The sequence below is a fragment of the Perna viridis genome, chromosome 3 (assembly GCF_037379345.1).
Source record: "Perna viridis isolate PV_CMFRI_1.1 ecotype Kerala chromosome 3, ASM3737934v1, whole genome shotgun sequence".
NCBI lineage: Eukaryota > Metazoa > Mollusca > Bivalvia > Mytilida > Mytilidae > Perna > Perna viridis.
Window position 1 is genome coordinate 32,393,670 of NC_142447.1, and position 27,955 is coordinate 32,421,624.

General features: G+C 32.7%; 2 protein-coding genes across 6 annotated transcripts; one reads left to right on the plus strand and one right to left on the minus strand.

Moving 5' to 3' along the window:
- Window positions 1–1,777: 1,777 nt before the first annotated feature.
- Window positions 1,778–13,772, minus strand: LOC148621902 (uncharacterized). 3 transcript variants are annotated; one of them, XM_088576741.1, is made up of 2 exons: window positions 13,496–13,772; window positions 1,778–3,194 (listed from the first exon to the last, which is right to left on the minus strand). In XM_088576741.1, the coding sequence occupies exon 2, from the start codon at window positions 3,126–3,128 to the stop codon at window positions 1,881–1,883; it is 1,248 nt and encodes a 415-aa protein (XP_088432867.1). In that variant the 5' UTR covers window positions 3,129–3,194; window positions 13,496–13,772; the 3' UTR covers window positions 1,778–1,880. The 3 variants fall into 3 exon arrangements, with proteins under 3 accessions (XP_088432867.1, XP_088432869.1, XP_088432868.1); XM_088576743.1 differs by lacking the exon at window positions 13,496–13,772 and adding an exon at window positions 9,602–9,689; XM_088576742.1 differs by lacking the exon at window positions 13,496–13,772 and adding an exon at window positions 4,732–4,865.
- LOC148621903 (uncharacterized) lies at window positions 4,874–27,141 on the plus strand. Of its 3 annotated transcripts, none has more exons than XM_088576739.1 (5): window positions 4,896–5,012; window positions 9,670–9,707; window positions 21,554–21,587; window positions 23,977–25,246; window positions 26,933–27,141. In XM_088576739.1, the coding sequence occupies exons 3-5, from the start codon at window positions 21,583–21,585 to the stop codon at window positions 26,936–26,938; spliced, it is 1,281 nt and encodes a 426-aa protein (XP_088432865.1). In that variant the 5' UTR covers window positions 4,896–5,012; window positions 9,670–9,707; window positions 21,554–21,582; the 3' UTR covers window positions 26,939–27,141. The 3 variants fall into 3 exon arrangements, with proteins under 3 accessions (XP_088432863.1, XP_088432865.1, XP_088432864.1); XM_088576738.1 differs by lacking the exon at window positions 4,896–5,012 and adding an exon at window positions 8,073–8,132; XM_088576737.1 differs by lacking the exon at window positions 21,554–21,587 and having other exon boundaries at window positions 4,874–5,012.
- The last annotated feature ends 814 nt before the right edge of the window (window positions 27,142–27,955 follow it).

The following is a 27,955-nucleotide window of genomic DNA, read 5'->3' on the forward strand; positions in this document are numbered from 1 at the left end:
GTATATCTGATATCATGAAGCACAACTTAAATCAAAGTACTAATGTACTGAATCAATTTATATCGATTGTTTGAATTTTTACGCCTCAAATAATCGTCAAATTGCATTCTGATTACGAAGGACATTTACAAAAAGAACACACCAATTGCATAATGCATTGATGCAGTGTGCCACTACGTAATATCCAGGTTCAATGACGGTAAATACAGGGAACACCTAGATAAATGAACACAAAACTCTCCAAAATACTACGTAATTGAACTACACACTACTAGTTGGCCTTTTCCGGTTTCTAAATATTTTCTAGTCGAATTTTAATTTATCGTCCTCCAGGTCGAAACAGTCTGTCGAATCATCCAAACTTAAGCCCCCACAATCATTGAAATAAATCGTGTCCTTAGATACATGTCCCTCTCCACTAGCTACATTCCTCAGTTGATGAGCTTTATAGCTCTAGTGCTACAAGTTATCGCATAGACATCTATGTGTCATTTAAAGTGCTTAGTTTCTTAGGCATCTAGTTCCAGGCACACGTACATTGACATAAACGCCAAAGTCTTAGAATACAATTTCAACAATTATGTACGTTGCCCGACAACTCTAGACATGCACTGGAGCACCGGCAGCTCTATAATCTTGCTACATTACACATGGCCAAAATAGCCCAATAGAAGGATTATTAAAAGAAGCAATATCATCAGACCACAGACTGACACCATTCCCGATAAATTCATCATCGAAATGCCTATGCCATCGTTTAAGCAAAATTTAATTTTTTATTTGTCATCTCCGGGCTTCCGATTTCACGAGGCGGAAACCGTAATAAAAATACATGACACTGTGCGTGATGGTTTCGGTGATTATGCTACTCTTTTGTAAAAGACAGCAAAAAAAAAATGAGTGGAAAATGATAGCATGGAACCCCTTTCATTATAAAAGTTTCTTGATCGGAACCACTGCTCTCTTTTTGTAAGTATATTTGAATCCCAGGGCCTGGATGAAATATCAGAATGTAGCTAAAGCATTTCGACTATTTATAGTCTCGCAGGGTGTTCATTTCTATCTGTAGTATGCGTCGAAAAATAAATAGAAAACTTGAATATATTGACAGTGAACAACTGATTGCATAGGAATAAACAGGTACTGATAAGAGATTAGAGGTCAACTATTTTTAATTGGATCGTTGTTAATACATATGTACAATCCTAATTACTAGTAATCAGCATAGTTAAGTTCGCAGAAAAAGTTGTTTATTGAGTGTTTATTGGCGTAAATAACGTGGAATTAAATTTTATATATTAGAAATACCTATAAAATGGACCTATCGGTCTGCATTTGAACATAACTGAGGTATGCCAATGGGACTATTTTATTGCGGTAGTGTAAGATAATTGCAGATGCTATCAGGCTTTACAAATCTAAAGGCTCTGGCGACTGCTATATTAATTCTGATCTTCGATATAAATTGATAAAAAGCTGTGGAAATGGCACATCTTAACGTCACCCAGTTAATACTACAAAAAAAAAGCAATCGGCTGGAATCCATGAATGAAGGGGAGAAATGTCGATAACCACCTGGAAATGGACTTAATAGACTTAGCTTAGAGCATCTTTACCAAAATGGGGTGACACAAGTGTTGGATAGTTAAAGGAGTGTTGTGGAAACCCTACTATGTCTTTCTATGGTATAAATGAAAAACATTTGAAGCTGAGAAAATTCATGACTCAGGATAATACTTTAACAGCATCTAAGGTCCTATTAATATTTTTACATGAGTTTAGAATTGAAAACAGTATTTTATTATATTAAACAAATATTGATAACATAGAACCAATTATACGTTAATACCCAATCACCAATTTTTTGACAAGACGAACCCTCATGGCATTAATTTATCATTTTCGGTCTCCCTGAGATGTGTATACAGTCTCATTTGGTCTTTAGCCAGTGTCACAATACCAGAAAGATCTATTCGATCGTCGGGGATACGAAGATACCGACATTTGTACATATCTTTCCACAACTCTCCCAACTTTTTCTGGTATGCCTCGTCGTTTGGAAATGCTCTCATTTCCAGTGGGGTTCTATGTGGAAGTAGCTTTTTTCTCTTTTTAGAATTAGCACTCTGCACTCGTTCCTCTAAATCTGGAGGCCCATCCAATGCATTTGAAACATTTATTATCGGTATCGCTTCTTCGTCTAAACGTGCTATTGGATTATCTTTAAGATAGTCTCTCAGTCTACCAAGGAAATCCTTGGTCTTAGATTCAATGTCTTGATATGTCACTTTTTCTTCTTCTAGAAGTTCCTGTCTACGTTCCTCGAAAAGATCTTCACCCAAATTACTCTCAATATCATCTGACATAAACGGAGTTTTTATATCACTTTGTGGCGGATTACTTCTCTGTTCCTTCTCTGTCGCGGAATGAGATGAGTAAGGTGAGTGAGATGGCATAGAAGATTTTCCGCGCTGAGATGATTTAGTCTCACTCCTCGACACAGATTTTTCTCTCACAATCGGATTTGCGGTTATTGCACGTTCTATTTTATTGTTTTCATTGTTTTCCCGATTCCTGTCCGGAACACATGTATGATTAGCAACACTAATCGGTCTCATTGCAGGACCACTTATGGAGTTTCTTCGTTCGCCGTTTGCGTCGTCTGGTATATCAATAAATACACCAGTGACGGAATTACTCCTTTTAAGAGTAAAGGGTACAGTTTGATGCCTTGTAAACGAAATTTCTGAATGTTCGCGTGACGGAAGTGCTGGTAATGTAGTTAATGGTCTAGGTGTTGACTGAAGTTTAAGTCTCTTAGCTGCCGCTGCTATTTTTAAAGCACTGCCAAGATTGACGGTATTGCTAGTGTTCTTTAATTTGCCGTCTGCTTCAAGTTGTTTTAAATTTACGATTTCATCAGTTGTGAGATGAGATTTTATTCTTGAAACTTTGTCTTTTAATCTTTTATATGACAGCTTTATTCCTCTGTGGTCTAGGTTGATGAGTTTCATTGAGTATGTCTTTTCTAAATCCAATGTTTGCATATTCTTTTCCAGGCACCGTTTCTCCTTTACATTGTGGGCCATTGCCGTTACCTCTTTGTCTATTTTCCTCCGTCCTGGCATTTTGTTTGACAGTAAGATTGTATTAAATTTACATGTATATTAGAATTTCGTGTCACTTTATATTACCTGCAAATATACATTGAAGATATATTGACAACAGCGTATAGTATCATTACCTAGCATATGACATTCAGGTAACCATAATTTATCAAGAAAATAAAATCTTTTAAATCTGACACATATATAGAAAGAGTTTCTATATAATTACTTATTGTCCTTGCTCTAGAAAATTCCTTTAACAAATTTGAGAAAGATTCATTATGTCCCAACAAATAGTTAAATCCTACGGATAGATTAGTGTGTCAGAACGGAAATATAGTTATTATTGGAACATATTGATCGATATGTGTCCCCTCTCGTGTAGATATGGACAATAAACACATTTCAAAATCATTATTACTTTCTCTTTTCTCTTGAGTGTGTGTCTTCAAAGGCTTTAACCGAAATTAACCCCTGTTTAAATAGTCCATGGTGCATTCTAGTCGATACAAATCAAACAGCCTAGATTTATCTCCGAGTGTGAATTTTAATATATGCCTCTTTTAGATAATAATGGGGTAATCCATTCCTTTATAGAAAATTCAATAATTATTTTCATTTTGAACTTATACTTAAGCTAGACAAGTTCGTTTTGAAGTGCAACATCGTTAGTTACTAGATTATTAAGAAGTGGTGTTTTCTTGGTTTCTGTTGGTGGTTGACTAAATATTTATATAGATTATGAACTGGAATAACCCTCTCAAACTATTAAAGTGAAAGTGCTAACAGAACAGTCAACTTAAATAAAAGTTCATTCGAAACATTGTAAGTTTCTGATTACTTAGGCAAATCTGACTTGTAAGACCACGTCTTTAATTGAGTTGTTTGTAATGTCTGTTATGTTCGAAAGAGTAATCAAAGGAACCAAGGTTATAGCGGTAATCAAAAGAATGCAATCCAGGGACAAAGACCTGACATGGAAAACAGACATACACAACAAAGAACATAAAGTAACTAAAATCATACAAAGTAACAAAAGCAAATGAGCAACTCAGAATCCACTAAAAACTGGGAGCACGGACCAGGTGCACCGGTAGGATAAGCGTCCTCTGCTTGTCTAGGAACTATTTGGTTTATTCAATACAACATGCGCTTGGAAAAAGAAACCCACAGCTCTGTCTCTCAGATAGACTTTTAAAAAGTTATGCGATAATGGGACACATATATCAGATAACAAAATGTCTAGAAACAATGCTTCCCAAGGAACACTCAGAATACAAGTGGTAAAAATCAAACTACTTTGGTATTTTATACGAGAAAAATACCACCTCAAAGGTTGTACAATGCCAACTTGAAGATATTCTTAAAGCATATTAAAATATTTGTATAATGTAATAAGAAAATAGGGAATTATGCTAAAGTTGATATTATTACTTTAATAGAAGCACCATCATTATTATTTTTTTTTTCAAACATTTTTTTAAATTTGAAATTTCAAGATTCTTGAATAAATCTATTTTAGCTGGTTACATTAAATAGATCAATCATAATATACTTTTGGTTATCATGGTATTATTTTTTAATGTGCTACAATGTTGGTGTGATTATAAAAATCTTTCCTTACCACTTTCATAACAATAGCAACCGAAACATGTCGACATTTCCCTCTTGAGATATATTTATTTCCACCTAGTTGCTACCGTACTCCCGAAAACAAAGTGTCTGAATACATTTTTAAGATAACACCTCAAATCTATGACGCTTCGTATGGACAGTTTTTGTTTGGAACGGGAATAGACGGGACAGTTATTGATTCCCTATAATGCACGGCTTCCTAAGGGAGACGGTAAAGAAATAGACCTGCGGATGTATTGAGTTGTGATGATTAAATCAAAGCCGATTGAGGTATTTACTTGCCTAATGATCTGGTTAAACAGTGGGAATCTAAGATTTATGAAAAGTTAAATCACATTCAAGATGTCAAACATGAATTTATTTCAGTTTTTAAATCACGATGACTAAAATACATTGATTTTTAACGATGAATTTTGATGTTTTGCAGAGAGCTCTCTTGTTGCAAAGGAAAACAATCAACTCCAACCGAGATAGATCCGAAAATGGATTGAAATTCAATTTTGGTTGAAACTTATTGAGGTGTCCCATAAGCAGTTGTTATGGTTTTAAGCGCCCGTTAGTTGCTTGAGTTTTATTTCTGGGCTTCAGACCATGGAACGTATCTGTATTAATGTTCAGATCAATTACATTGTATAACAACCTCGCATGCACAATAATTGCGACAATTAAACAGTCCTAACACATCGTCAAAAAATCAAATAACACAGTATTTCTGTTTTTTTTTTTTCTTTTCTTTTTTTTTACGTGTTCATTACTAGTGGTTTGTCGTTACATGTAGCAATTTTACTGCAACTGCACAGTCATGTCTTTCAGTACCGAAACATGTTGTATGACATATGTGGCTTCTAAGAATGAAAATTTTACTTTTTTTTTCGTTACATAATGAGATACATGGTGGTTAACATAACCATTTCTTCTATTGAATAAAGCTATTGTCATTAAGTTCAAACTTGTGAAGTGGTATATGTTTATTACTAACTAAATTGTATTGGTGGTATAAACTTTGATTTATTGGTGTCATCGAATAAAACTTGGTACCTAATAAACTATGGTTTAATCTTATATTGTACTATCATAAACATTAAATTTTCCAATTTGAAGGAACGGAACGATTTACCCTGATAAAATATCGTTTTGAGTGGACTCGAAGTTAAATTGGATATTTTCCGAAAAAGTGTAATTCAGTCCCTTTCCGTCAATAAATATTCGACTGCGACGTTCGGAATTTATAAGAAAATCATAAATCTTATTCGGAAAAATTTCAATATAGTCCCCCCTTTTTTTTGTCAAAATACGACTTTTTCGTAATACCATAATACATTTGTATACGACTTGATAAAAATAAAAGTTTGTTTCTTTTTTATTTTAAATCGACAGCAAATTTAATGAAATGCAAAATAAGCACAGAGCTTAGACTTGATAAATTTGTTTTAAAAGTGAAAGTGATATTTGTTTGTCAATAAATGTCTATCTGACAAAACCAATAAGCATCGGAGCTTGTAAAATGATGTTTGAATGAAGAATTTATAACAATACGTATATAAAAGATATAAAAATTCAACACAAATGTCAATAGTGTGGCAAAGAGAGGTTAAATCTAGGCATTAAAAGAGAAGTGATGTTAACATCAGCAATTATTGAATTTTCCCCCCAGTTTTAATTAACTAATTTCCGATGGAATCTGATGTTTTAGAAGCTATCAAAACTGAATGCTGGTTAAATAAAGTGAAATAATGTCTCGATGTCTACACTGTTTGATTTACTATAATTAGAGTTTTTAGTTGGCAAAATTAAACAAAGTAAATTTTATTTTTATTTCTAATTAACCGATTCTATATTTGGGGTCCTGCATTTACAACGATCATAGTCATTTTTTTTTCTATTAAATTTCACATTTGAATTATATTTAAAAGAGACCTCGATTGAGTAGTCCTTGAATAAAACCGTATTTTTCTCAACGGGATAGATTATACGCTTTACGTTAGAGAGTTAGGTCTCCCTTTTCAAAGACTCGACGAACGAACTCGCGGATCAACATTTAAATGTGTGCCAGAGGGCTGGGCTTTCAAAGGAAAGCAACCCACTTTTGTTTAAATAAGTCAAACTTTCTTTTTACAGTTGTTGATTCTGTCCTGATCTCAGTTTCTTTAAATGGGATATTTTTATAAAGGTTCAAAGAATTTCTTATTTACTGAACTATTTACCAAATGACAGTCAGACAATAATTGAAGGAATAATATTTACACACAAGGAGCACGCCTTTGGGTTAGAGCTATGTTTATTTCCAGGTACAATGTAGTATATATAGCATTGACTCGTAAAAGCTTTGTTTATTATAATATAATTTGTTGGAAATAAACTTAACAGGAACACGTCATGAAGACAAAATCATCACAATAAAAATACAAATATCATTGGTTTAGGACTGAAAACTCTGAGAAAGATAGTTAACTAAAGACAGACATGTCAATCGACACTGAGCACTAGTGGCACAATATTAATGATTACTTAAACTTGGATAAATAACACTGGGCATCAATCCAACCAATATATGTGCTACACTTGAAACATCCAACCAACATATGTGGTAAACTTAAAACATCCAACCAACATATGTGGTACACTAGACACATTCAACCGAAATATGTGGCGCACTAGAAAAATCCAATCGACATACATTTTGTATGTGGCACATTAGAAACACTCAACCAACATATGTGGCACACTTGAAACATAAATATCAGGAAACAATGTGGTATGTCTAAAACAGAACAGACTAAGGAAATAACCTTGCCAACATCGAACCATCTGTAGATAGATTTTGAATTCATTATTCAAAATGCATGTATAATTTGCCTCTACAGAAGTTGTTTTTATTGAAATTCTAGCAGAAATTTTCAACATAATTTCTACAGTATTTTACTGCCAACTTGAATATTTACATACATATGTATTTTTAAAAAGCCATTTTAATACATAAAATAACTGCGACATTTTACAGAAATTATTTGATCTAGCAATTATATTGAGTTCACCTGATTTCTACAAATATTTATCTATTGATGGGGTTTACATCGATTATATTTGACAGATTATTAGCTGTGAAAATGGTAATATAATCGATTACCATGAACATATACTGGCAGTTGATTGTTCTACTCCACTTGTTGATAGTTAAACAAGAAATTTTGTATTTAAATCCCAATCTGTGAAAGTTAAAATGAGAAACTGACGGCGCAGTAAAAAGTTAAATGTTTTATATTTTCAAAAAACAAGTTTTAGCAAGTATTTGTAACACATCATTAAAGTAAAATCGTCATGTAATTTAAAAGTATACATGATTCATGTTCGGGTAAAATTTGGACTTGGTTAAGGAAGTTTCGTAAGAAAGTATGTTATTTTGTAAGCATGATAATGAAATAGTTTGAACCGATTGAAATTAAATCAAGACGAGACAAAAGTACATAACGTCGGTGTGTATTAAACAAATATTTTGTTACCAATTATTGTTGTATATATAATCGCAATATTTACATACCGGGGTAGTATAGACAACAATTGTACAGTTGTATGCATACCTGTTGCTCTTTATAATAGAATATTGATCACGGAACTTCGCTTAATTGTTTAAAATCGCGAGTAATTGTGTTCCTAATTTGATTGTTTCAAATTCACTGCCGAAAACATTATGCGCATCTATACTATAGCAATAAAACCTTTTAAGTATTTATTCAAATAAGCTACTACATATCGAAGATAATTATGTGTTTTAGTACATATAACAATATGAATTTAAACCAAGCGTGTGTAAGTAGGTAACTTCCATTTTAAGTGTAGCAGTTATATATAAGTGTTAAAGGCATGTCCATTTTATCTTTATTGCAAATGCATTATCAATCTCTTTTCTTTCATACATCCGCCATGCGGGAGGTATAACGCGATCATGGTGTCCGTATACAGTACGTCCGTCCGTCCACTACTTTTTCGATATAGTTTTCTCTGCATCTACTTATAGCAACCACATGATCTTTTGACATAAGCTATATAAAGTTATGCTTTATCGTGGGATCCGAATTCAGACTGAAATGACACCAATTTCTTATTTGACAACGTCGTTTTAATTCTGATGGTTACTGGGACGGGGAGCGGGGGTATCATTCAGCGAGCTTTGTCCGCAGTTTTTTTTTCTAGTTTTCATTTGGTAGATAAAGTTTTTCTTACAACAAATAGAGTCATTGCTGTATAATGGTCGTAGTTAATACCACTTACAGGCTGTATCGTATGCAATAAGAGGGGTTGAAATATGGTAAAAACTCACTGGTGCAAAGCATATTAATACGTATAATTAACATACTCTTGTTTCTTTTTCTTTTTTAAAATGTTTGAAACGTCATGTAAGAGTCAAAGAGTCACGCAATGCGGCTCGGTTCATATTTATTCTATCAAGTTATATAATATGGGTCGGTGTGATCTTGTCAACTGTAGAAGTTACTGGAAAAATATAACCGAAGTACACTATTTTCAAACGTCAAGGTATAACAACTCATATAAAAAGCCGAAATCTTCTAAATGAAAACAAAAACAAAAACAAAAAACAAAAAAAAACAAACATTTGTGGAAGGTGTAGGTACACGCATGAACTATACATGTAAAGACGATAGTTCGTTAACGCCTAACTATCTATTATATATATATATATATATATATATATATATATATATATATATATATATATATATATATATATATATATATAAAAGAGAAATATAGTAGAAAGCAAACTAAGGTATACCGATCATTTATAAATACTGAGGCAATTTTACAGTTTATAAAGTATAAAAAATAAAACATCTGCTTACCTTTATAGATACATGTGGATATTATAACAAGAGTTACTGAAATTTTGTATTCTCATTAAATATTTCAGGTGGATTGGGGTGTTTGTTATTTGTATCAAATTTCTCGGTAAGTAGAAATAAAAATAAAATTTCGCTTGACGTTTTATTGACTTGAGTATAGGCATTATTAATGGACTATTATAATTGTGCGAGAGTGTATAATTTGTTGTGGCACAGATATAGGTACTCGAATTATTTGCTTTTCTCTTTTACTTGTACTACACTTAATAATGCAATCTTTGTATACAAACAAAGTGTCACCTTAATGCATCGCGTATTGTAATTGATCATAGTACATTATTCAAGTGTTAACACCTTCATAATTGGAAATATTCTGTCTACAATCAAAATGGCCAATGTCTCCTTATCACTTAGGTAATTTTGAGAAAACTATTACATCTTGTTTTACTACGTAAACTATGTCATGAAAATTGTGCATAATTTGGAAAATGCGAACGAAATTGGCGCGAATAGTATTAAACAAAGAACAATACTAGACTCAAGCAGAAGCAACAGGCAATTGATTATAATTGTATAATCTCATTTTATCAGGCTCAGTGAAAATGTGATTATCTGTATTATTGATCTTCGTGATTCAAATAAGGAATTTCGTTCATGTTGAAGCCATTTAAGCACACGTGCTCCATTATTTGTAATGACGACAGCCAATCACCTTAAAATAAGTCTCAATGTTTTTGTATACCGGTAGGTATTCTGCTTTCGAGTCATCTATTGCGACACTGGTTGACCTCATATAGATATAATCCTTATAACTTATTTTTTAGTGTTGGCGCCATCCAATCACACCAGTCGAAATTTGTATTTGCGTTCACGTACTAATATTATTAAGTGCTCCGAACTTAATTCAAAGAACAACCCGACGTTTGTGGAAGATTATCGGTACTGTTTATGTGGACTGGTTTCGAGGTCCACTTCAGTTTATTTTATCAATATCAAGTGTTTGATGTTTGTTTCAAATTTTTGGTTTATAAGTAGTAGTAAAAATATAATTTCACATTAGAATTAACTGACTCTTACGACATAAACTGACTCTTACGACATTAACTGACTCTTACGACTCTTATGACATTAACTGACTCTTACGACATTAGTAAATGGAGACAACTTCTAACCCAGAATACGTACAGGGTCGCTTTCTTTTTTGCTACATATGCTTTCACACAGTATTTTTTTTGCTTGGTTTGGTTTTGTTTCCGCTTGCTTATAATATAGAACAATCAAAATGTTATATATACATAAGTATTAAATCTTGTTGCTTTGGAAAAAAAAATTAATAAAACGGTATACGATATTGCATGCATCTGTCTGCAAAATTGCCTACTAATATCACCACAAGCAACCGGTTGTTTCCGCATACCAACATAAAACTTTATTGTCAGTCTCTTGCACTTCTGACGGCGAAAACGAATTTCTATTGAACGAAGTAAATTTACATTTTGATCAAGTCGCTACATAGAAGCCGGATTAGTTTTCTAAGTGTAGGTTATTACAGTCAAGCCCATTTTCTCATTTATGCATTTTACAAGGAGAATTTTTACGTTGTCATAATCATCTGAACAAAAGATAAAATTCGCTCGAGATTTGTAAGGTTTACAATTGCATAGGTTTCCTAACGTCGCACAAAATCAATCCTAAATCGATTAGGATTTTCGTGCTGATACTATAACTTTACAAGGATTTTTTTATCTATGATATAAGTGAGCCATTGGAACGCAGAAAATCAGCGTAGCTTATGAACCAAATGATTTGCTTCTATTTTCTCTAGGTGACTGGAAGTTGTTCATTAGCTGGTAGAGGCGAAACTTGAAAACCGTCTGCATGATACACTGTATATTGATCTTATTTATTTTACAAGATATATAATTAAGTCACCAGCTCCGATACCCACTTTTGTCAGCCGCTTTAATTATAAATTCTTTAGAATTGCTTTATGAATCCAATTTACATATGAAATCTTTTTTTTGATATAATGTTACCACTGTTCTTAGAAAAGTAGCTAACACAAAAAAAAGTTTGACAGATAAATATTTAAAAATATTTGTTATAATATATTCTGATCACACCGTTCTTGCAACAAGTTGTACATCGTCCTATACATTACTGGTGTAAATATTTATGCGTAAGATGAGATACATTTATGCACTCTTAACAATATTTGGTACTTACGGTATTCAGCATCGAATATAGGAAGATGTTTATTTGTTCAATAGAATGACCTAATGTACCTTCTTACGTTTATTAAGTGGAAGGGACTTTTATCAACAATACATCAACTATATAGGGCACATAAATTATAATATGAATTTTGATCAATTTGGAGTATGATCTCCTGAATAATTCGAACTAACCCTCTTTGATGCATGTAATTATATTCTACAGGAATATTTATATTGTCAAGAATAAAAGAAGTAAAATGGATAAACCGGTTTTCCTTTCCTTCATTTGAAAATGTTGGAAAGGAAATTAGCACATAGGATCATTGTTATGGATAAGAGAATATGTTCCGAGACCTTTTCAGAAGTAATAAGGCCTTATAATGCCTATTTTACTACCAAGACAAATTTAAATACATTAACAAAAGCGAAAATCGAAAAAAAAAGACAAAAAGATAGTTAATAACCACATAACAACTCAGTTTCGTTAAATTTGTAGTCAGTAAATCTAAATTATAAGCATTGGCATTATGCAGACGCGATTTACAATGTGGTGGTAATAGCAGAATAAGAAGGCAATTATTAATAACATCAGATCCGCGGTATTTTCAACTTTTCTTATACTTTATACCTGGTACAAATAAAGTTTTAGCCTTACCAGTGGTAATACAAGTCTCTAAAACTTTGTTCAAGACCATCAAATAACTCAGTGTATAAACATTCAAGGCACGGTAAAATAGTGAGTGTAGTATCTACTTAAGGTATAGAACCTTGGATTAGATAATTCTGGTATTCATCGTAAAGTAATTTTTTTATAGAATTATTTATTTGCCTTTCCATGGCGTGATTCACCTTCACAAATTGAATTACTAGTTTCTTTAGACACTACTTGTATATAGGACAATACATCAACTTCATAATCTCTTGAAATAAGACCTATATTGAAATCCAAGCCTATAAATTATGATATTAAAGTTATGAAATGAATGAAATTCAATTTGAGAATTTGATCGAATAAATCATGCATGATGTTTTTATGACCTAACTCGACGACATTTATTTTTGTTGTAAGGTACAAGTGTTAAGAAAATCCGTTTTGATAATTATACATAATTTCAAAAGGATAGTAAAGATCTTATAGATGGACGAATTAAAGAAATTCAGCTAGTAAAATATGCAAATGTTTTCAATGAACATTTAAAGGTGATTAAATGTAATCATGTGTTGTTGGTGACATTTGAACTTTGATCAATGACACAGCTATTTTCTTTTTCAATCTTTGACGTTTACAATTTTTTTTAAAGAAAAAGTTATTAAAGCAAACATCACTTTGTTACAATTCATATGGCTTGTTTCTTGATTTTTATAGTGCATGTACTTAAGTTTAGAAGTACCACCAGCTGGTTTCTTATTTACATTTTTGCTGCTTTTTAATCTATACAAGTTTGCTGACCACATTAAACGCTGGATGATATTACATATGTACTATGTACGCGGAATATTCCTTAAAACAGAATAAATCACCCGCAAGAACAAATTTAGCATCGGACGTAGAAATCTTACATGCTGTTTCTCAATTGCGTAGAGAGGCGAGAAAATCAATCACAATCCTATTAGCTAATGTGATAAAATTCAAATATAATACACCCTAAAACAAAATGAAAATTCAAACAAAACTTACCAGCCATAAATCCGAGGTGAGAAATTCCTACGATAGACTATATCACTTCATTGACACCCTTCAGTAGTATGACGGGTAGATCATCTGTTCTGTCAATATTGACCCAGGGTTTACCTGACAGTTATTTTTACGTTAGATTATTATCAGCTATTGGTTGTTGGTTCTTCGAGATTCCCCCGCATAGCAACAAGACAAATCAACTTAAAATAACACGACAATTATTCACTTTAAATAAAAAAACTGGAAAGTTATTCGCTTTATACTCCTATCCCGTAAATGTTTTTTTTTAAACATCCTCGCATGTGTAACTTGGTGTTTTAAATGTTTAAATCCGTGGATGTGATTTAATTAACAATTTTATTTTTAATGTTATGGTTCATTTTAAAATGTTTTAACACGTACTTTATCGCCCAATATCAGATTTCTGAAAATCTCTCCTGTGAAGATTTATAATTTTGTTAAGGTTGTTTTTGTATATGTGGAAAAATGATAACCGCTTGTGCAGTCCTAAACAGAGTACTTCATAGTTAAACTTATCTTTAAGTGTGAGTATAAGCATCCGTTGTGTTTTGGGTGGTTTGTCTTTGCATACAGAGAAAGAGAGAGAGAATTAAACACAAGTACAAGTACAGATCTTTTTCTATGCGTCGGACGGTAGTGCAGTTTTTCCTGCATGTTCCAAATATGTCCGTTGATTTGTGCAGCGTCGACCGGTATCATGTAGCTTTCTATTACTGAGGTTCCTCTTTAGATTCAATATTTGTATATTTGATTTAGTAACTAGCCATTTACAACGGAGCACAATCCTATACGGTTTGAACAGTGACGCGTCCATTACTTCATACATATAGTACGTGGGCTGAGATAACCCCGTGCACGCATCCACTCATCAACCAAAATATGATTTTTTTGGTACCCTTATACTTCCCATTTACGAATCTTTTGGTCTCCAAAAAATAAACTGAAGCATTTTTGTATTTTTTGGCTACTTTTTATATCTCGTTGAGGCAAAAATCTATTTTTAATTTTTTTTTTATTCTACAAACTTCTTCTTTCTACAGAACGAAGTAAACTGACAAATGTATATGTAGCCCAATGTCTCAGCTTTACAATAGTACCAAGAAAATTGCGGTAACATTTAGAGTTTTGCGTAAAATGAAAAAAAAAAAAGTACCATACCCCTGCCATTCTTACCATGTTAATAATACTATATAAAGGGTGTACAATAGACATGTTGGGTACTACTGTTTTATTCATCGATGTATCCAACATAGTTTCTCATTTCATGGGCATATTTTTCAGTTTCAATGTGACAATAACGAGTTTTTCATAAAAAAGGGGAATTTTCAGAATTTCACATTTCCTTCCATTTCACCTATAATTGGCATTTTTTCATATACGGTGCTTCACATAAGCTTTTGTAAATTCAAATACAATTACATATGGTCTTAGCTTTGTAATGTTAACCAAAATGTTAACTTTTAGCATATAATCGATGTAAAAAAGACATGTTGGTACTATTATTTTAATTATTGATGTGTACAACATATCTTCTCAATTAAGGCGAGTTATTTTCAGTTTCAAGCTGATAATAACGAGTTTTTCTTAAAATAAGGAATTTTCGGATTTAAATATTTTCTTCCATTTCGCCTGTAATGGTGGCATTCATTATGGAGATCTTCTTATATCATTACATTGTCAAGCAAAATTATGCTTTTATTGCCCCGAAGACGACAAAATATTACAAAAAGAGGAAATTTTAGAATAAAACAGATAATCACGCATTTTAGCACGTAAATTGTCTAGTTTTTAAATATCACAGTTTTTACATGATTTGATTTTGTGTGCTATCATTATTTTTATACATATAAGGTTTCTAAGAACAACTACGATGAATGATTGGCATACATATAACCAACACCATTTAAAAAATGCTAATCTACCACATACGAATTCTGGGTTTATCACGGAAATTTTAGTCGGTATGGGGTACCATTCTTTCGCCTTTATGGCTTGGGACATGTTAAAGTATGTGATGCCTTGGCCCATTAGAAAGCTTAGATGCTACATAGATGTGTGTGTGTGTGTGTATATACAAAAGTTTGTTTGATGTAGGGTGCTTGAAAAAAATGCCAATTACCGTTGAAATGGAAGAAAATATGAAAATCCGAAAATTCCCAATTTCATGAAGAACTCATTATTGTCATATTGAAACTGAAAAATACGCACTTGAAATGAGCAGGTGTTTTGAATACATCAATAATTAAAATACTAGAACACAACATGTCTATTGTACACCGTTTATTTGCCAAAAAAATATAAAAATAACATTTTAGCTCATGTGGAGGCATTTTTTATCATGGGTAGGGGTGGCAATTTTCCACCTTTTTGGACTTGGAAAGATTCAAATATCTATTATTTGGACTCGTTAGAAAGCTAACACACTATATAATTGTATTTGAATATACAAAATCTTGTTTGAAGTACGGTGTATGAAAGAAATTGCCAATTATAAGTGAAATTGAAGAAAATATGAAATTCCAAAAATCCCCCTATTTATGAAAAACTCATTATTGTCACATTAAAACTGAAAAATACGCCCCTGAAATGAGAAAATATATTGAATACACCAATAATTAAAACAATAGTACCCAACATGTCTATTGTTTACCGTTTATATGCCAAAAATTAGAATTTTAGTGTATGTTGAGGGATTTTTTATCATGGGTAGGGGTGGCAATTTTTCACCTAACTTGACTTGGAAAAGTTCAAATATTTATTACTTGGGCTCATTTTTAAGCTAAGACATTATATTAATGAACCGTATCACACAAAAGCTTTTTTTTTAAACTACGGTATTCTAAAAAAAAAAAAAGACAATGTCGGGTGATATAGTAGAAAATTCTAAAATTCTGAAAATTCCCATTTTTCCGATCTTATAGTAATAAAGGAAAATCTAAGCGCCTGAATTGATCAGATATATTAGGTACATCATTATCTGAATTCTGTTTGATACTGAGACCAGTTTTCTAGGGGTAGGGGTAATATTTTTTATTTTTTTTTTAAATCCGTCCATGAAAATTAGTTTTTCATGGTTCATTTATGTAGGAAATTAAAATATCTATCGAATGATACCAAGTTTGAGACATTTTATTTAAGTAATAACTTGTAGAGTCGAATTTTTGTGACTTTTGACCGAAATATCAAAAATCCAATTTTTCGCATTTTTTGATAAATTCTGACTACAAAAATCGCCAAAAGTTATCAAAAGAACCCCAGAAGTATAAAATGTGATAATACTAAACAGAAAATACCAAATAAGCTATTTTTTTTATCATAAATACTCTAGGGGTTTTGACATTGAAAAATATGTCAATTTAAGCGATTTTTCGGCGGTGGTAGGGGTACATTTTTTTTCTTCATTTTACCACAAAACCCTAAGTGTTACTGTTCTTGGTACCATTGTAAAGCTGAGACATAGGGCTTTACGATGATACCTGAGTTTGTTTAGTTTTTGCACATATGTTATCCCAGGAAGGCTAAGACGCTCAAACAATTAAGTCACAAAAATCTTGGCTTTTTGACTCAGTAGGGTACATATATAGGCTTATAACAAAAAAGAATCCGAGGATATTTGGCGACAAATTGATTCGGTAATAGGAGGTATAAAGGTACCTAAAAATCACCATGAAGTTGATGAATGTGTTGTGCACGGTGGACTCTTCCAGCCCATGGACTAATAGCACAATAAAAATAATTCAATTCTTGCGCTTTTGGGTTTTATGCCACCTGAAACCATCCCTTGTAACACACCAACCCATTAGCCGGACGTGTCTGACCATGAACTATACATCATATTTATAAGTATTTATCGAAGTTTGCCTTAGCACGAAATTCGAAACCGCTAATTGGCTAAAACACTGAGGCTTTATCCGTTGTATTAAACACGGGGCTACAATAACATAGCTCCTTCGACATTCTCTGGTAGAATTTTAGGTTTTAGGCTCCTATTTCGATTTTTTTTTATTTTGAGTACTTGTACACAAGTAATTTCAGAATCTTGAACTTTCTAAGTATTTGGTTGTAAAGCTGCTGATGAGAGGTTTTTGTTTGAAACAGCTTACCGAAATTTACAAAATCTATATGATTGGTACTTTTGTAATAAGATTAATCATTGTGATATTGTAAATATTTCTGACAATTTCTATCCTTTACCTCTTCAATAGTTTATTAGCACCTATCTTTTGGTTTTCATGTTTCCTTACCACTCAATATTCCAATTATTTGCATTTTTATTGGATATTTGCAGTATAAGCTGATCTTCGCCGAGGACAATTGTCGTCAACCAAAAAAAGCCGCCATTTTACAAGTCTTGAGACCACGTCAATGCCGATTCACTATTCTGCAGCATCTGGGCAATATCTGTTAAAGAGTAATAAAATGTATAGGGAATAAAACATTTTCTCTTCAATCCGGTCTTTTGTTCGAACCACTCAAAATAACTCAAAATTACCAAAAATTAACACAATTTCGACCTTATTATATCTTTCATCAGTTAGGTGAGAACTAAAAAAATATCCTGCCGATTGTTATTTCGCTTATTTATTGCTCTATACAACAGTATTATTTTATATTTTTTATTATCATTTGATCGTAATTGAAAATTAAATAATTGTATTATATACTTGGCTTTTCGGGTTTTATAGATCGTAATACTATCCCCTTTTACAGCGGAACATGCGATTTTTTTAAAGCTAGTTGTTCGTTGAATTAGAATACTCCTTTGACAAATTCCCCATTTCTATGTCGTATTTCTATTTTAAACTGCTATGACATTACTCGAGGGAGTATATATCTTTGGAAATATGTGTGCATGGGGAAAACTTCCAATGTACGTATTACCACCGTGTCCAATTATTAAGGTAATTAATTGGGTACAACATTTTCCGAATTTGCGTATTCTTTAAGGAGAAGCGTTGGGTTATCATAAAACCAGGATTATTTTGTTTGATACAAAGAACCTCCAAGAACATATTATTCCTGTTCTATACATACCATGTTCCAATGGCAAACTATATGCATATAATGACTAAGTATGTGCACGTTATATAGAAGTATATGGATATGATGAAATCATTTGCACATTAAGCAGGAACGGCGTGCAATAGAAAACAATGACCAACATTTTTAGTCTAGACATAACACTGTCTTTGTGAATTTAATCAAATAACAAGTAAAAATTTTCATTACGTTTTTTCCTAACCTGCACTGTCGATGTAATATGAAAATATAACAATTTGTCACTTTTATTTTTCAACTGTGTCAGAAGTGTCGAGTTTGACAGAATTTTCCGATGATGTGGTTTCTATTGTTACTTGTGATGAATGAACTTACAATTTGGCTCACGATTCTTTTTTCAAATGTCTTTGAAGTGGAATGTTTGCATTTATTTTGAGGGAGGAATGTATTATTTGAATCTAAAATATTTAGGAAGTTCATTTGTAAACTGAATGTCAAAGAGAATAATGTTATATGTATAACTTGTGTATGTGAACTCGCTCATGACAATAATCCAAAAATCTTATACTAGTAGCAAATATGGTACTGGAAATTCATTCATGTGACAGTAACTCCCATTAATAACTTCAAGCAGGATGTGTTTATTTGATATATTCAATACAAAAAAAAATCGTCATATGCTTTTGAATTGCAGGAAGTTGTTTTCAAGATTACTATATTTGTAAACTTGTATTTCAATAGTTGTGATTTTCCTTTATCCCCATTTTAATACAGTTTGATACTGCACACTGATATTTACTGAAAACAGCCTTCTTTATTATCTTGACTGCTTTCTCTTTTTTGAAGCCATACCAGAGATGTTCGTTTCAAAACATCTTTAGAAAAGCAAATATCAATGGTATACATGAACAAAAATCACGCCTTATGGTACTTTACAATACCAGCAGAATGATTACAAAATACAGCGATACATAAAGCGGGGTACGGGATAATTTTACAAGAACAAACCATTTTTATATGCAAACTTGTATCCATCAAAACGAACGTGATCGTTAGAATGAACTGGGGAGTCTTTCCTAATCATTTATTTTGCTTATCTTGCTTGTACCATTACATTCATTAGTTTCCTTTACATTTAAGATTTGTTATATTGACTATAATACAACAAGAACAAAATGAAGTGGACATAACTATATAATTGTTCCTGTTCACTGATTTCATTATTTATTTTTTTTTTTTTGGGGGGGGGGGGTAAATACAAACATAATGTTACTTGTTACTTCAAGGCTAATCCACCTGACTGTTCTTGCAAAAACTCTCCATTCTCCATTCAAATATGGCCCTTCCGGTCACGTCATTACGGGATATTTTAGCATCATCAAAATCGAATATCCGAAAGGTCCTTTCTAAAGGTCCAAAGTACCGTGAACCATGCTCCATAAATTTGAATTATAACTTTAAACTTCTTATTAGTTGTCAAAAACCCCGATGTAGCATTGTCAACTATACATGACAAATATGTTGTCCTACAGCAGACAAAGCCCAAAAAACAACATTGTTTTTGTCTGCAAAGTGTATTACATCAAATTTTATTATCAGAGGTAGACGTAGAAGATAATAGCAGTGATAAGATCTGTACTGCCACTATGTTCTCCTAAGAAGAAACACCATTAATGTGCGCTATCCTCTTTTGGTTTCTCTACCTAAGATGGTGATTGTGATCTTTGTCTATGTACTGGATTCGTAAACTCCACAAGAATCCTTACAAACATCGCTACATAGCTGGATCTGCAAAATGTACCACCAACTCTTTCAAAACGTTTACTTTCTACTTTATACCACAAACGCGATGACTTTTTATTCCGTATTATCAACTTTCCTTTCATCTGTAGCAAAATTCCTTCAGAGTTTGCCGTAACTACGCAGACTTTTTGTATCGCGCTAGACTTCTTATAATTAGGCTTCTAAAACAGGTTTATGTTGTTTCAAGATTGAAGTCATCACTACAGAATTTTTATGGTCGTCATCATGAACTCGTGGATCGTTACGGTGTATCCATCTGCACCATGAAAATTGATTTGTTCACTGTGTCATAGTTTCTTTTCCTATGCCGTCTACCCTGAACTTAAATTTTTATGAGCAACTGGGCGGGTGTTTGTAGAAAAGCAGAGCACGCTTACCCTACCGGTGCACCTGATCCATGCTCCCAGTTTGTAATGGAGTCCGAGTTGCTCATTGTAAATTAGTATGTATTATTTTGGTAAATTTATATATGTTCTTTGTTCTGTTTGTCTGTTTTTCATGTTTGGTCTTTGTCCCTGGATTGCTCTCTTATGATTTCAGCTAAAATCTTGGTTCATTTGATTACTCTTTCTTTGTGTCTTGGTTTTCCTTTTCTCTGCCGTCTACCCCGGACTTGACTTTTTATGAGCAACTGTGCGGGTGTTCCTAGAAAAGTAGAGGATGCTTACCCTATCGGTGCACCTAGTCCATGCTCCAAGTTTTAGTGGAGTCCGAGTTGCTCATTTATTTTTGTTACTTTGTATGTATTAATTTGATTATTTCATGTGCTTTGTTGTGTTCGTCTGTTTTCCGTGTCTGGTCGTTGTCCCTGAATTACATTCTTTTGATTTCCGCTAGAATCTTGGTTCCCTTGATTACTCTATACATATATAAAATATAAGTCTATCATTAAAAATTGATATTTTTACTATAAATATGATAAATTTGATGTCTGTTTTCAAATTTTATTGTTATCACATTCAATGTAATTATTATTAACATTTTGTCTGTTTTAGTCTGACCTTTTTTTTTCTTTCTTGAAAGTTTATAGCAAAGCAAAGGGTATAAAGGGGTCGAACCGCCCTCAAAACGGTACAAATAGTCAGGCAAAATTGTAAATCTTTAATAATAAACATAGTCTGGGTTAGTAGAACTGACAGGTGTCTGTCAATCATTTCTTTTTAATTGAAATTCACGCTTAATTAACATAAAATTCAATTTAGGTGACATACATTTTACATGATGCTGTCTTTTTAGATGTACACTTGGTGCATGATAGCCTGAAAATGAAGTAAGTTGTTTTTTATTCTACATGCTGAGATTGTATTTTCATTACGGAAGATGAAAAGATTTCTTTCTTTATCTTTAATTGTCCTATTCACGAAATTATACTTAAATAACAATTCGTTTGGATATTCATTCAATCTTTCTGGTTTTTGTTTTGTTTTTTGTTTTTGCTCTTGTTACTATGTCTCCACCTATTATTCCCCATAGTTGTATGGAGCCTTACAGTAAGCATTTTTAAATGACGCAACTTTTTATCTCTGACACTTCTAAGTTTTATGTTTCCTTTTATTTTTAAGCCTTTCCAGAGATGTATGTTTTCACACATCTTTAGAAACGCAAAATATATTTGCACCACTTTCATAGAATTCACCAGAAGATTTTTTTTAATACGTCCACACCATAATTCAGCGCAATTGTTTCAAATATACTTATTGAATTGTTATAAAAAAAAAACTATCATCGAATTTATAATAATTGTTATTGTAAGTAATTAAAACTATTGTATTACCCTCACATTTTTTTACTGAGGATATGATATTCATGTTTATTTCTGGATATTTGAATTAGGGTATCTTATTTAAGCGGGACCCGCTTGAAAGAGTAATCAAGGGAACCAAGGTTCTAGCGGAAACATTTTTCATCTGATTTCGTAAAGCATATTTAAGAACAGTCCTAATTCATTTATTTAATCAATCTTGCTTGATACTTTTAAACCGATTTATGTTTACATTCAATTACGAAGAAGAACACAATAATAAACATGTTTAAAGTTACTTATACAATCCTCTAATTTAATTAAATATAAATAGGAAATCGAGGTGACTGATAACAGATTGGCACAAATCAGATTTATGTGCGTCAATATTCAGGCTATGTAACAGACAAGAATTCAATATCATAATCGTTATCAAGTTAAGTTTAAAGACTTTTTAGATCTTGCCGAAACTACGCAGACTTTTTAGTATCGCGCTAGAACTGTAACAAATAGGCTTCTGGAACAGGGTAATGTTGTTACAAGATTGAAGTCATCACTACAGAAGTTTTATGGTCGTCATCATGAACTCGTGGATCGTTATGGTGTATCCATCTGCATCATGAAAACTGATTTATTCGACGGTTCATAGTTTTCCTTTCCTCGTTTGTCTACACTAGACTTGACTTTTTATGAGCAACTGGGCGGGTGTTTCTAGAAAAGCAGAGGATGCTTACCCTACCGGTACACCTGGTCCATGCTCCCAGTTTGTAGTGGAGTCCGAGTTGCTCATTTGCTTTTGTTACTTTGTATGTATGATTTTAGTTACTTTATGTTCTTTGTTGTGTATGTCTGTTTTCCATGTCTGGTCTTTGTCCCTGGACTACTTTCTTTTAATTACAGGTTTAACCTTGGTTCCCTTGATTACTCTTTGATTACCGCTATAACATTGGTTCCCTTGATTACTCTTAGTATTGTCGTATGACCATGACTGGATTACATTCTTTTGATTACCGCTATAACCTTGGTTCCCTTGATTACTCTTAGTATTGTCGTATGGCCATTACTGGATTACATTCTTTTGATTACCGCTATAACCTTGGTTCTCTTGATTACTCTTTGATTACGGCTATAACCTTGGTTCCCTTGATTACTCTTTGATTACCGCTATAACCTTTGTTCCCTTGATTACTCCTCGATTACCGCTATAACCTTGGTTCCCTTAGTATTGTCGTATGGCCATGACTTAAAAGGAAATAGCAATTAAATTTGTTTTTGTTTTTAGTGTAGTATGTTTTTTATGATGCTTTTTGGTTCTCTGTTTCAAATCAATGTAGTTTTGAAATTTAAAAAAAAGGAAATTATTATTTTTTACTATTATGTCATATTTAGAAACAGCTATAGCTAGACTTAAACAGCGAAAATATCGAGTCAGAAACTTTGCAAGTGTCATCTTCAAAGTATACATAGAAATATGCAAAACAACAATGCATGCTAATTTTATATGATTGTTAGTTCTTAGTACTTTACTGCAGTCGGTACCAGTCTTAATACCGGTAATAGAAAAATAAAAAAAATCATTGTCGTATGTAACGTGTCACTCAGTTTAATGAACACATTTATAATCTCCAATAGCAGGGTTAAACCAAAACATTTGGTAATAATTGTCAAAAATGTCATTAGTCAACAAAACATTCCTAACTTTTTCGAGTCTTAAAAAAGGGATAATTAAAATTCAAAGTCCGGGAGTTTGAGGAGCCATTTCATATTACTGTCACTGATTACTTGGTATATTTGTCATGTACGCAGATTCTTGGGTATACTTTATAAGTTTTATATTTTTGATATTTAGTGGGTGTGCGTCATTGTGTGAAGCTATTTTAAATCTCTAGAATAATTTCAATATAAATCTCTTTTACAGGATGAATGCGTTAGTGTCACTTCTGTTGTGGGCTTTCGTGTTCCGGTTGGCATCTAGTCAAGGATTAGCCATCCCAAAACCTGGACACAGAAGTCCAGTTCAATTTCGTCAGAATCGTTTAAATTCACAAAGTGGTTCTCCGTTAGTAAGGACCCCGGTGAATCGAATTCTTCCCTCACCATCACCAGGTACGAAGAGATTGTATGCAGTTGAAAAAAATCCTGTCACAGGCAAATATGAACTAGTCATTACGGATAGGTCACTTAAACCTTTTGAAAATCGTCGACCTGACGATTTATCTATTGTTAACAATGGAGGACAAGGTGTTAATGGAAAGGGAACTATTAATTCAGTCCCGGATGGTAGAGAGATCAACATTCTTGATCCCTCTACTGGACGAGTACTAGGTAGGCTCTCTTATGAAGGGAACGCCAATGGTCAAAACAACGGAGGAACAAACACAGCAATACAAGGAAACAGAAACCCGTTGGTAAACATAAAAGTTGTAGATGAGTATAATGTGACTGCAGATCCACCGGCGTTATCAAACCCAGGACAAATGTTTGCACAAGAATTTGTTCAAGATAACAAACACAATACACGAGTTCGCATCGACCCATCGAATAACTTAATGCAACAATCAAGTTCTCACTTACAGCCTACTATTCCATCTAATAATGGACAAACAATTCCTGGTTTGAAGTCTTCCCTACCCATAAATGACATTTTGGCACAAATGGAAACCTCACAAAAGACCGGAAATACAAATAACAGGAATAATATTCTGAATAACTTACATAATTCTGTCAATTCTGCGACAAATCAGAATATTCTATTACCGATTTCACAAGTACAGAGTCGTCCTAGTATTTTCAATAACAACAGAAGAGCCCCGTCGAATTCAGTGAATATGAGAGACATTGTTAGTTGGGTTAACAAAAATGCTGGTGCTATAAAACGGGCAGTAGGAATTGGCAGTACTACTTTTAACAATAGATTTCAGAGAAACAATAGAGGAATGGGAAATTCTTGGCGACCGAGATCATCTGCTAACTTCATTAGAGGAAGAGGAAGGAATGCTGTTGGCATGAACAGCGGTCGTTCTGGATTCCAATCAATAGGAAATTCATTCTCAAGATCAAATAATATGCAGAAATTTGGTGTTAGGAATAGTAGAGGGTTTTCTCGACCCTCCTTTTCTAGAAATCAACCGACAGCTCACCAACAAGCCATTTTGAGACCTTCGGTCCAACTTAAAGGATTTTCGTTTGTACGTATAACTTGTGTTATCTCGAATCATTTAAGATGGATAAGCAAAAAAACTGCTTTAAACTATACTCCCAACCATCATCTGCCTTGTCTAAGTACAGTAGATTTGATTGATTCAATTACTCTTACTGTCCTACTTTATTTTATATAATCAGTATATAAGTTCAATCTTATTTTCAAACTACCATTTAGTAGATTATTCATTTCACCTGTGTCAATCTAGTATTAAAACGATTATCAATTACCGACTTAAATGGCAAAGAAAGAGTTGGATGAATTGATCAAAAACAATTTTTACTAACCTTTTAGATTAGTCGAAATGAAGACTTTTGAATAATCTTAAAGGAAATCAGTTGTAGTTAAATAAGATAACTCATTGAAATTCAGAATAAGACTGCATTTTTTCCAAAAAAAAATTGTCGATTGACACGTTTTTCTTTTCTTTTGTCGTCCATCTTGTTAGTATGACTTCAATATGTACATTTGTCATTAGGACATACGACACTTCTCATGATTTGACATTTATAGCTTGGACAGATAGGTGTTTAGCATATACAATGACTTGTACTGTTGGAAGCGTAGACATTCACCATAGACGATGGAGAAATGTTTTATACTTGGTCGTCATTGCCCTCTTTTATCTGTCGTTTATAATACTCACAACAAAGTTTAGCTTATTTATCATGTCTTTCTGTGTATGATTAATTTTAATAATGCCCCCTTTAAGATTTAACGTTAATGAAATAATTTTTCTGAGATTTTTAAGTGAGCAGAAAAGTTATCTGTAACATCTACTTAAAACTAGCACTACGAATTGTCGAAATAAAGCACTGTACTTTGTTTTGGGTGTATAGTTTTGTTCTCTCCACAATTTTTTATTCAATTTTTAATGTCTTTTTGACATTGTTTGTCTACTTGTAACTAATAATGTAATACACAGGTGTATAGCCACTGCCACTTAAGAGTTATATCGTAAATTTCATTTCTGCTGTCGACTGTCGTATCTGACTGCTCTTCGTAGAGGATGATATTTAAATTAACAAGTATTTCAATAAAAAATAAATTTAATTTTTGACAAATAAAGATGATTAAAGCTTTCACTTTCTCTCGCGTCGAGACACAGAATAACATTGTATCACCCTTTACTTAATTCCCGATGTCGTAAATTTTAAGAAGTTATAGTAAGTTACTGCTCTCCATATTGATAATGATTTGACTGTCAAATCTGGTACCGCTTTCCTTTTCGACATTTGGGAACAAATGCTGCATTTCAATGTAATTGTCTCATATTCTGTTTAACATTTAGGATGGTGATCATGAATTGTAAAAATAAAACTTTTATTTTCAACTTTTATCTCTAGGCTATAAAAATTGACACATTGTCATGCCATGTAAGGAATGTACATTTTCCTTTTTTTCTACTGTCGTAAAACTTGTGTAAAAATAAAAGTCTACTATTGCTGTCTATACTGACACCTTTAGACTTGTTAGCCAAACATATGATGATTATGCTTCGCAAGACAAAACATATTGATTTTTCCTGCGGCATAGTCTGTGATAAATAACTATGAAATCTACAGCTTTGTGCTGACAATAATAGCGATATCATAGATAGATAAGATTGCCCATAACTAAACAATTTGAATATACTTGTAAAACAACACATCATTCTTAATCTCTTTTTCAGACATAGTGTGACACAAGGAGGATGCATATGAGCATGAATTCCAGAATTACAACAAAGCAAAAAATTATGACAATCACGTTGCAAATTTTGACAAATGTTTCGAAGAAATCTTTTCATTTCGTATATGTATTTATTCTGTATTTATGATTTAAAGAATTATATTCAGTGTTTTTTTTTTTTGGTTAATATTAAAGGATGTAAAGAATTTATCTTAAATTTCTCTTTTTATCACTTCATGTGCTTACATGCACCGTAAACAAAATTGTACATAGGTTTTTACACCACTTTCACTTTGTAGTGCAATAGTTTTTAGCCAAATAAAAATAAATCTGGAAACGAAACAAGGTACGGAGTGACGTAGCGGTTACTGCTGGTAAGGTTTGCACCATACCTTTAGTTTTTATTGATACGGTATGCCCAAAATTATAGTAAAACGCAGTATTTAACTCGGTAAATACCTTGTTAAAACATAGCAAGTCTTTCCCGTTGTACCAATAGAAATTTGGAAGCTACGCCTCATATTTTTGTTTTCTCGATGTTATCACCGAATATTATGGGGAAACAATAAAAAATGGGGTTTCAGAAGTAGTTTCTACATCAAAATAGTTTGTCTTACCTTACCTACCTGTTACATCCCTATCCTCCCTCATTACCACTTCAAGATATACACTGTGTCTAACCCCACAGATTTTACAGTTTCAATGCCGGAAGAACCGTCTTTCTAACACCGGCTTTTGTTCATTTACGGTCATTTCCTGAAAAAAAAAGACGTGGATTGAGTAAGTAACTTACACTGAAATTAATGAAAATTTTCACTTCAACAATATAACAATATAAGCATTACATGCCAAAATCAACGTTCCTCTGTCTCAAGAGAGGTACATATACACCGATTTCTCGACCATTCAAGAAAAGGAATGTAATGCCGAAAAGGTCAAAGTTTTGCTATTTCCTCTTAAGATAGTTAGGTAGAAACATAAAATGCAAATTAGACACTCCTTAAGTTACCATTTCGACTTTTTC

What these genes read in the sequence shown, in the direction of transcription:
- LOC148621903 (XM_088576737.1), top strand. Translation starts at nt 4,989, where the DNA reads ATGATTAAATCAAAGCCGATTGAG. An exon ending in TTAAATCAAAGCCGATTGAG is followed by an intron (nt 5,013 to 9,669) that starts GTATTTACTTGC and finishes TAAATATTTCAG; the next exon opens with GTGGATTGGGGTGTTTGTTA. An exon ending in TATTTGTATCAAATTTCTCG is followed by an intron (nt 9,708 to 23,976) that starts GTAAGTAGAAAT and finishes TCTCTTTTACAG; the next exon opens with GATGAATGCGTTAGTGTCAC.
- LOC148621902 (XM_088576741.1), bottom strand. Translation starts at nt 3,128, where the DNA reads ATGCCAGGACGGAGGAAAATAGACAAAGAGGTAACGGCAATGGCCCAC.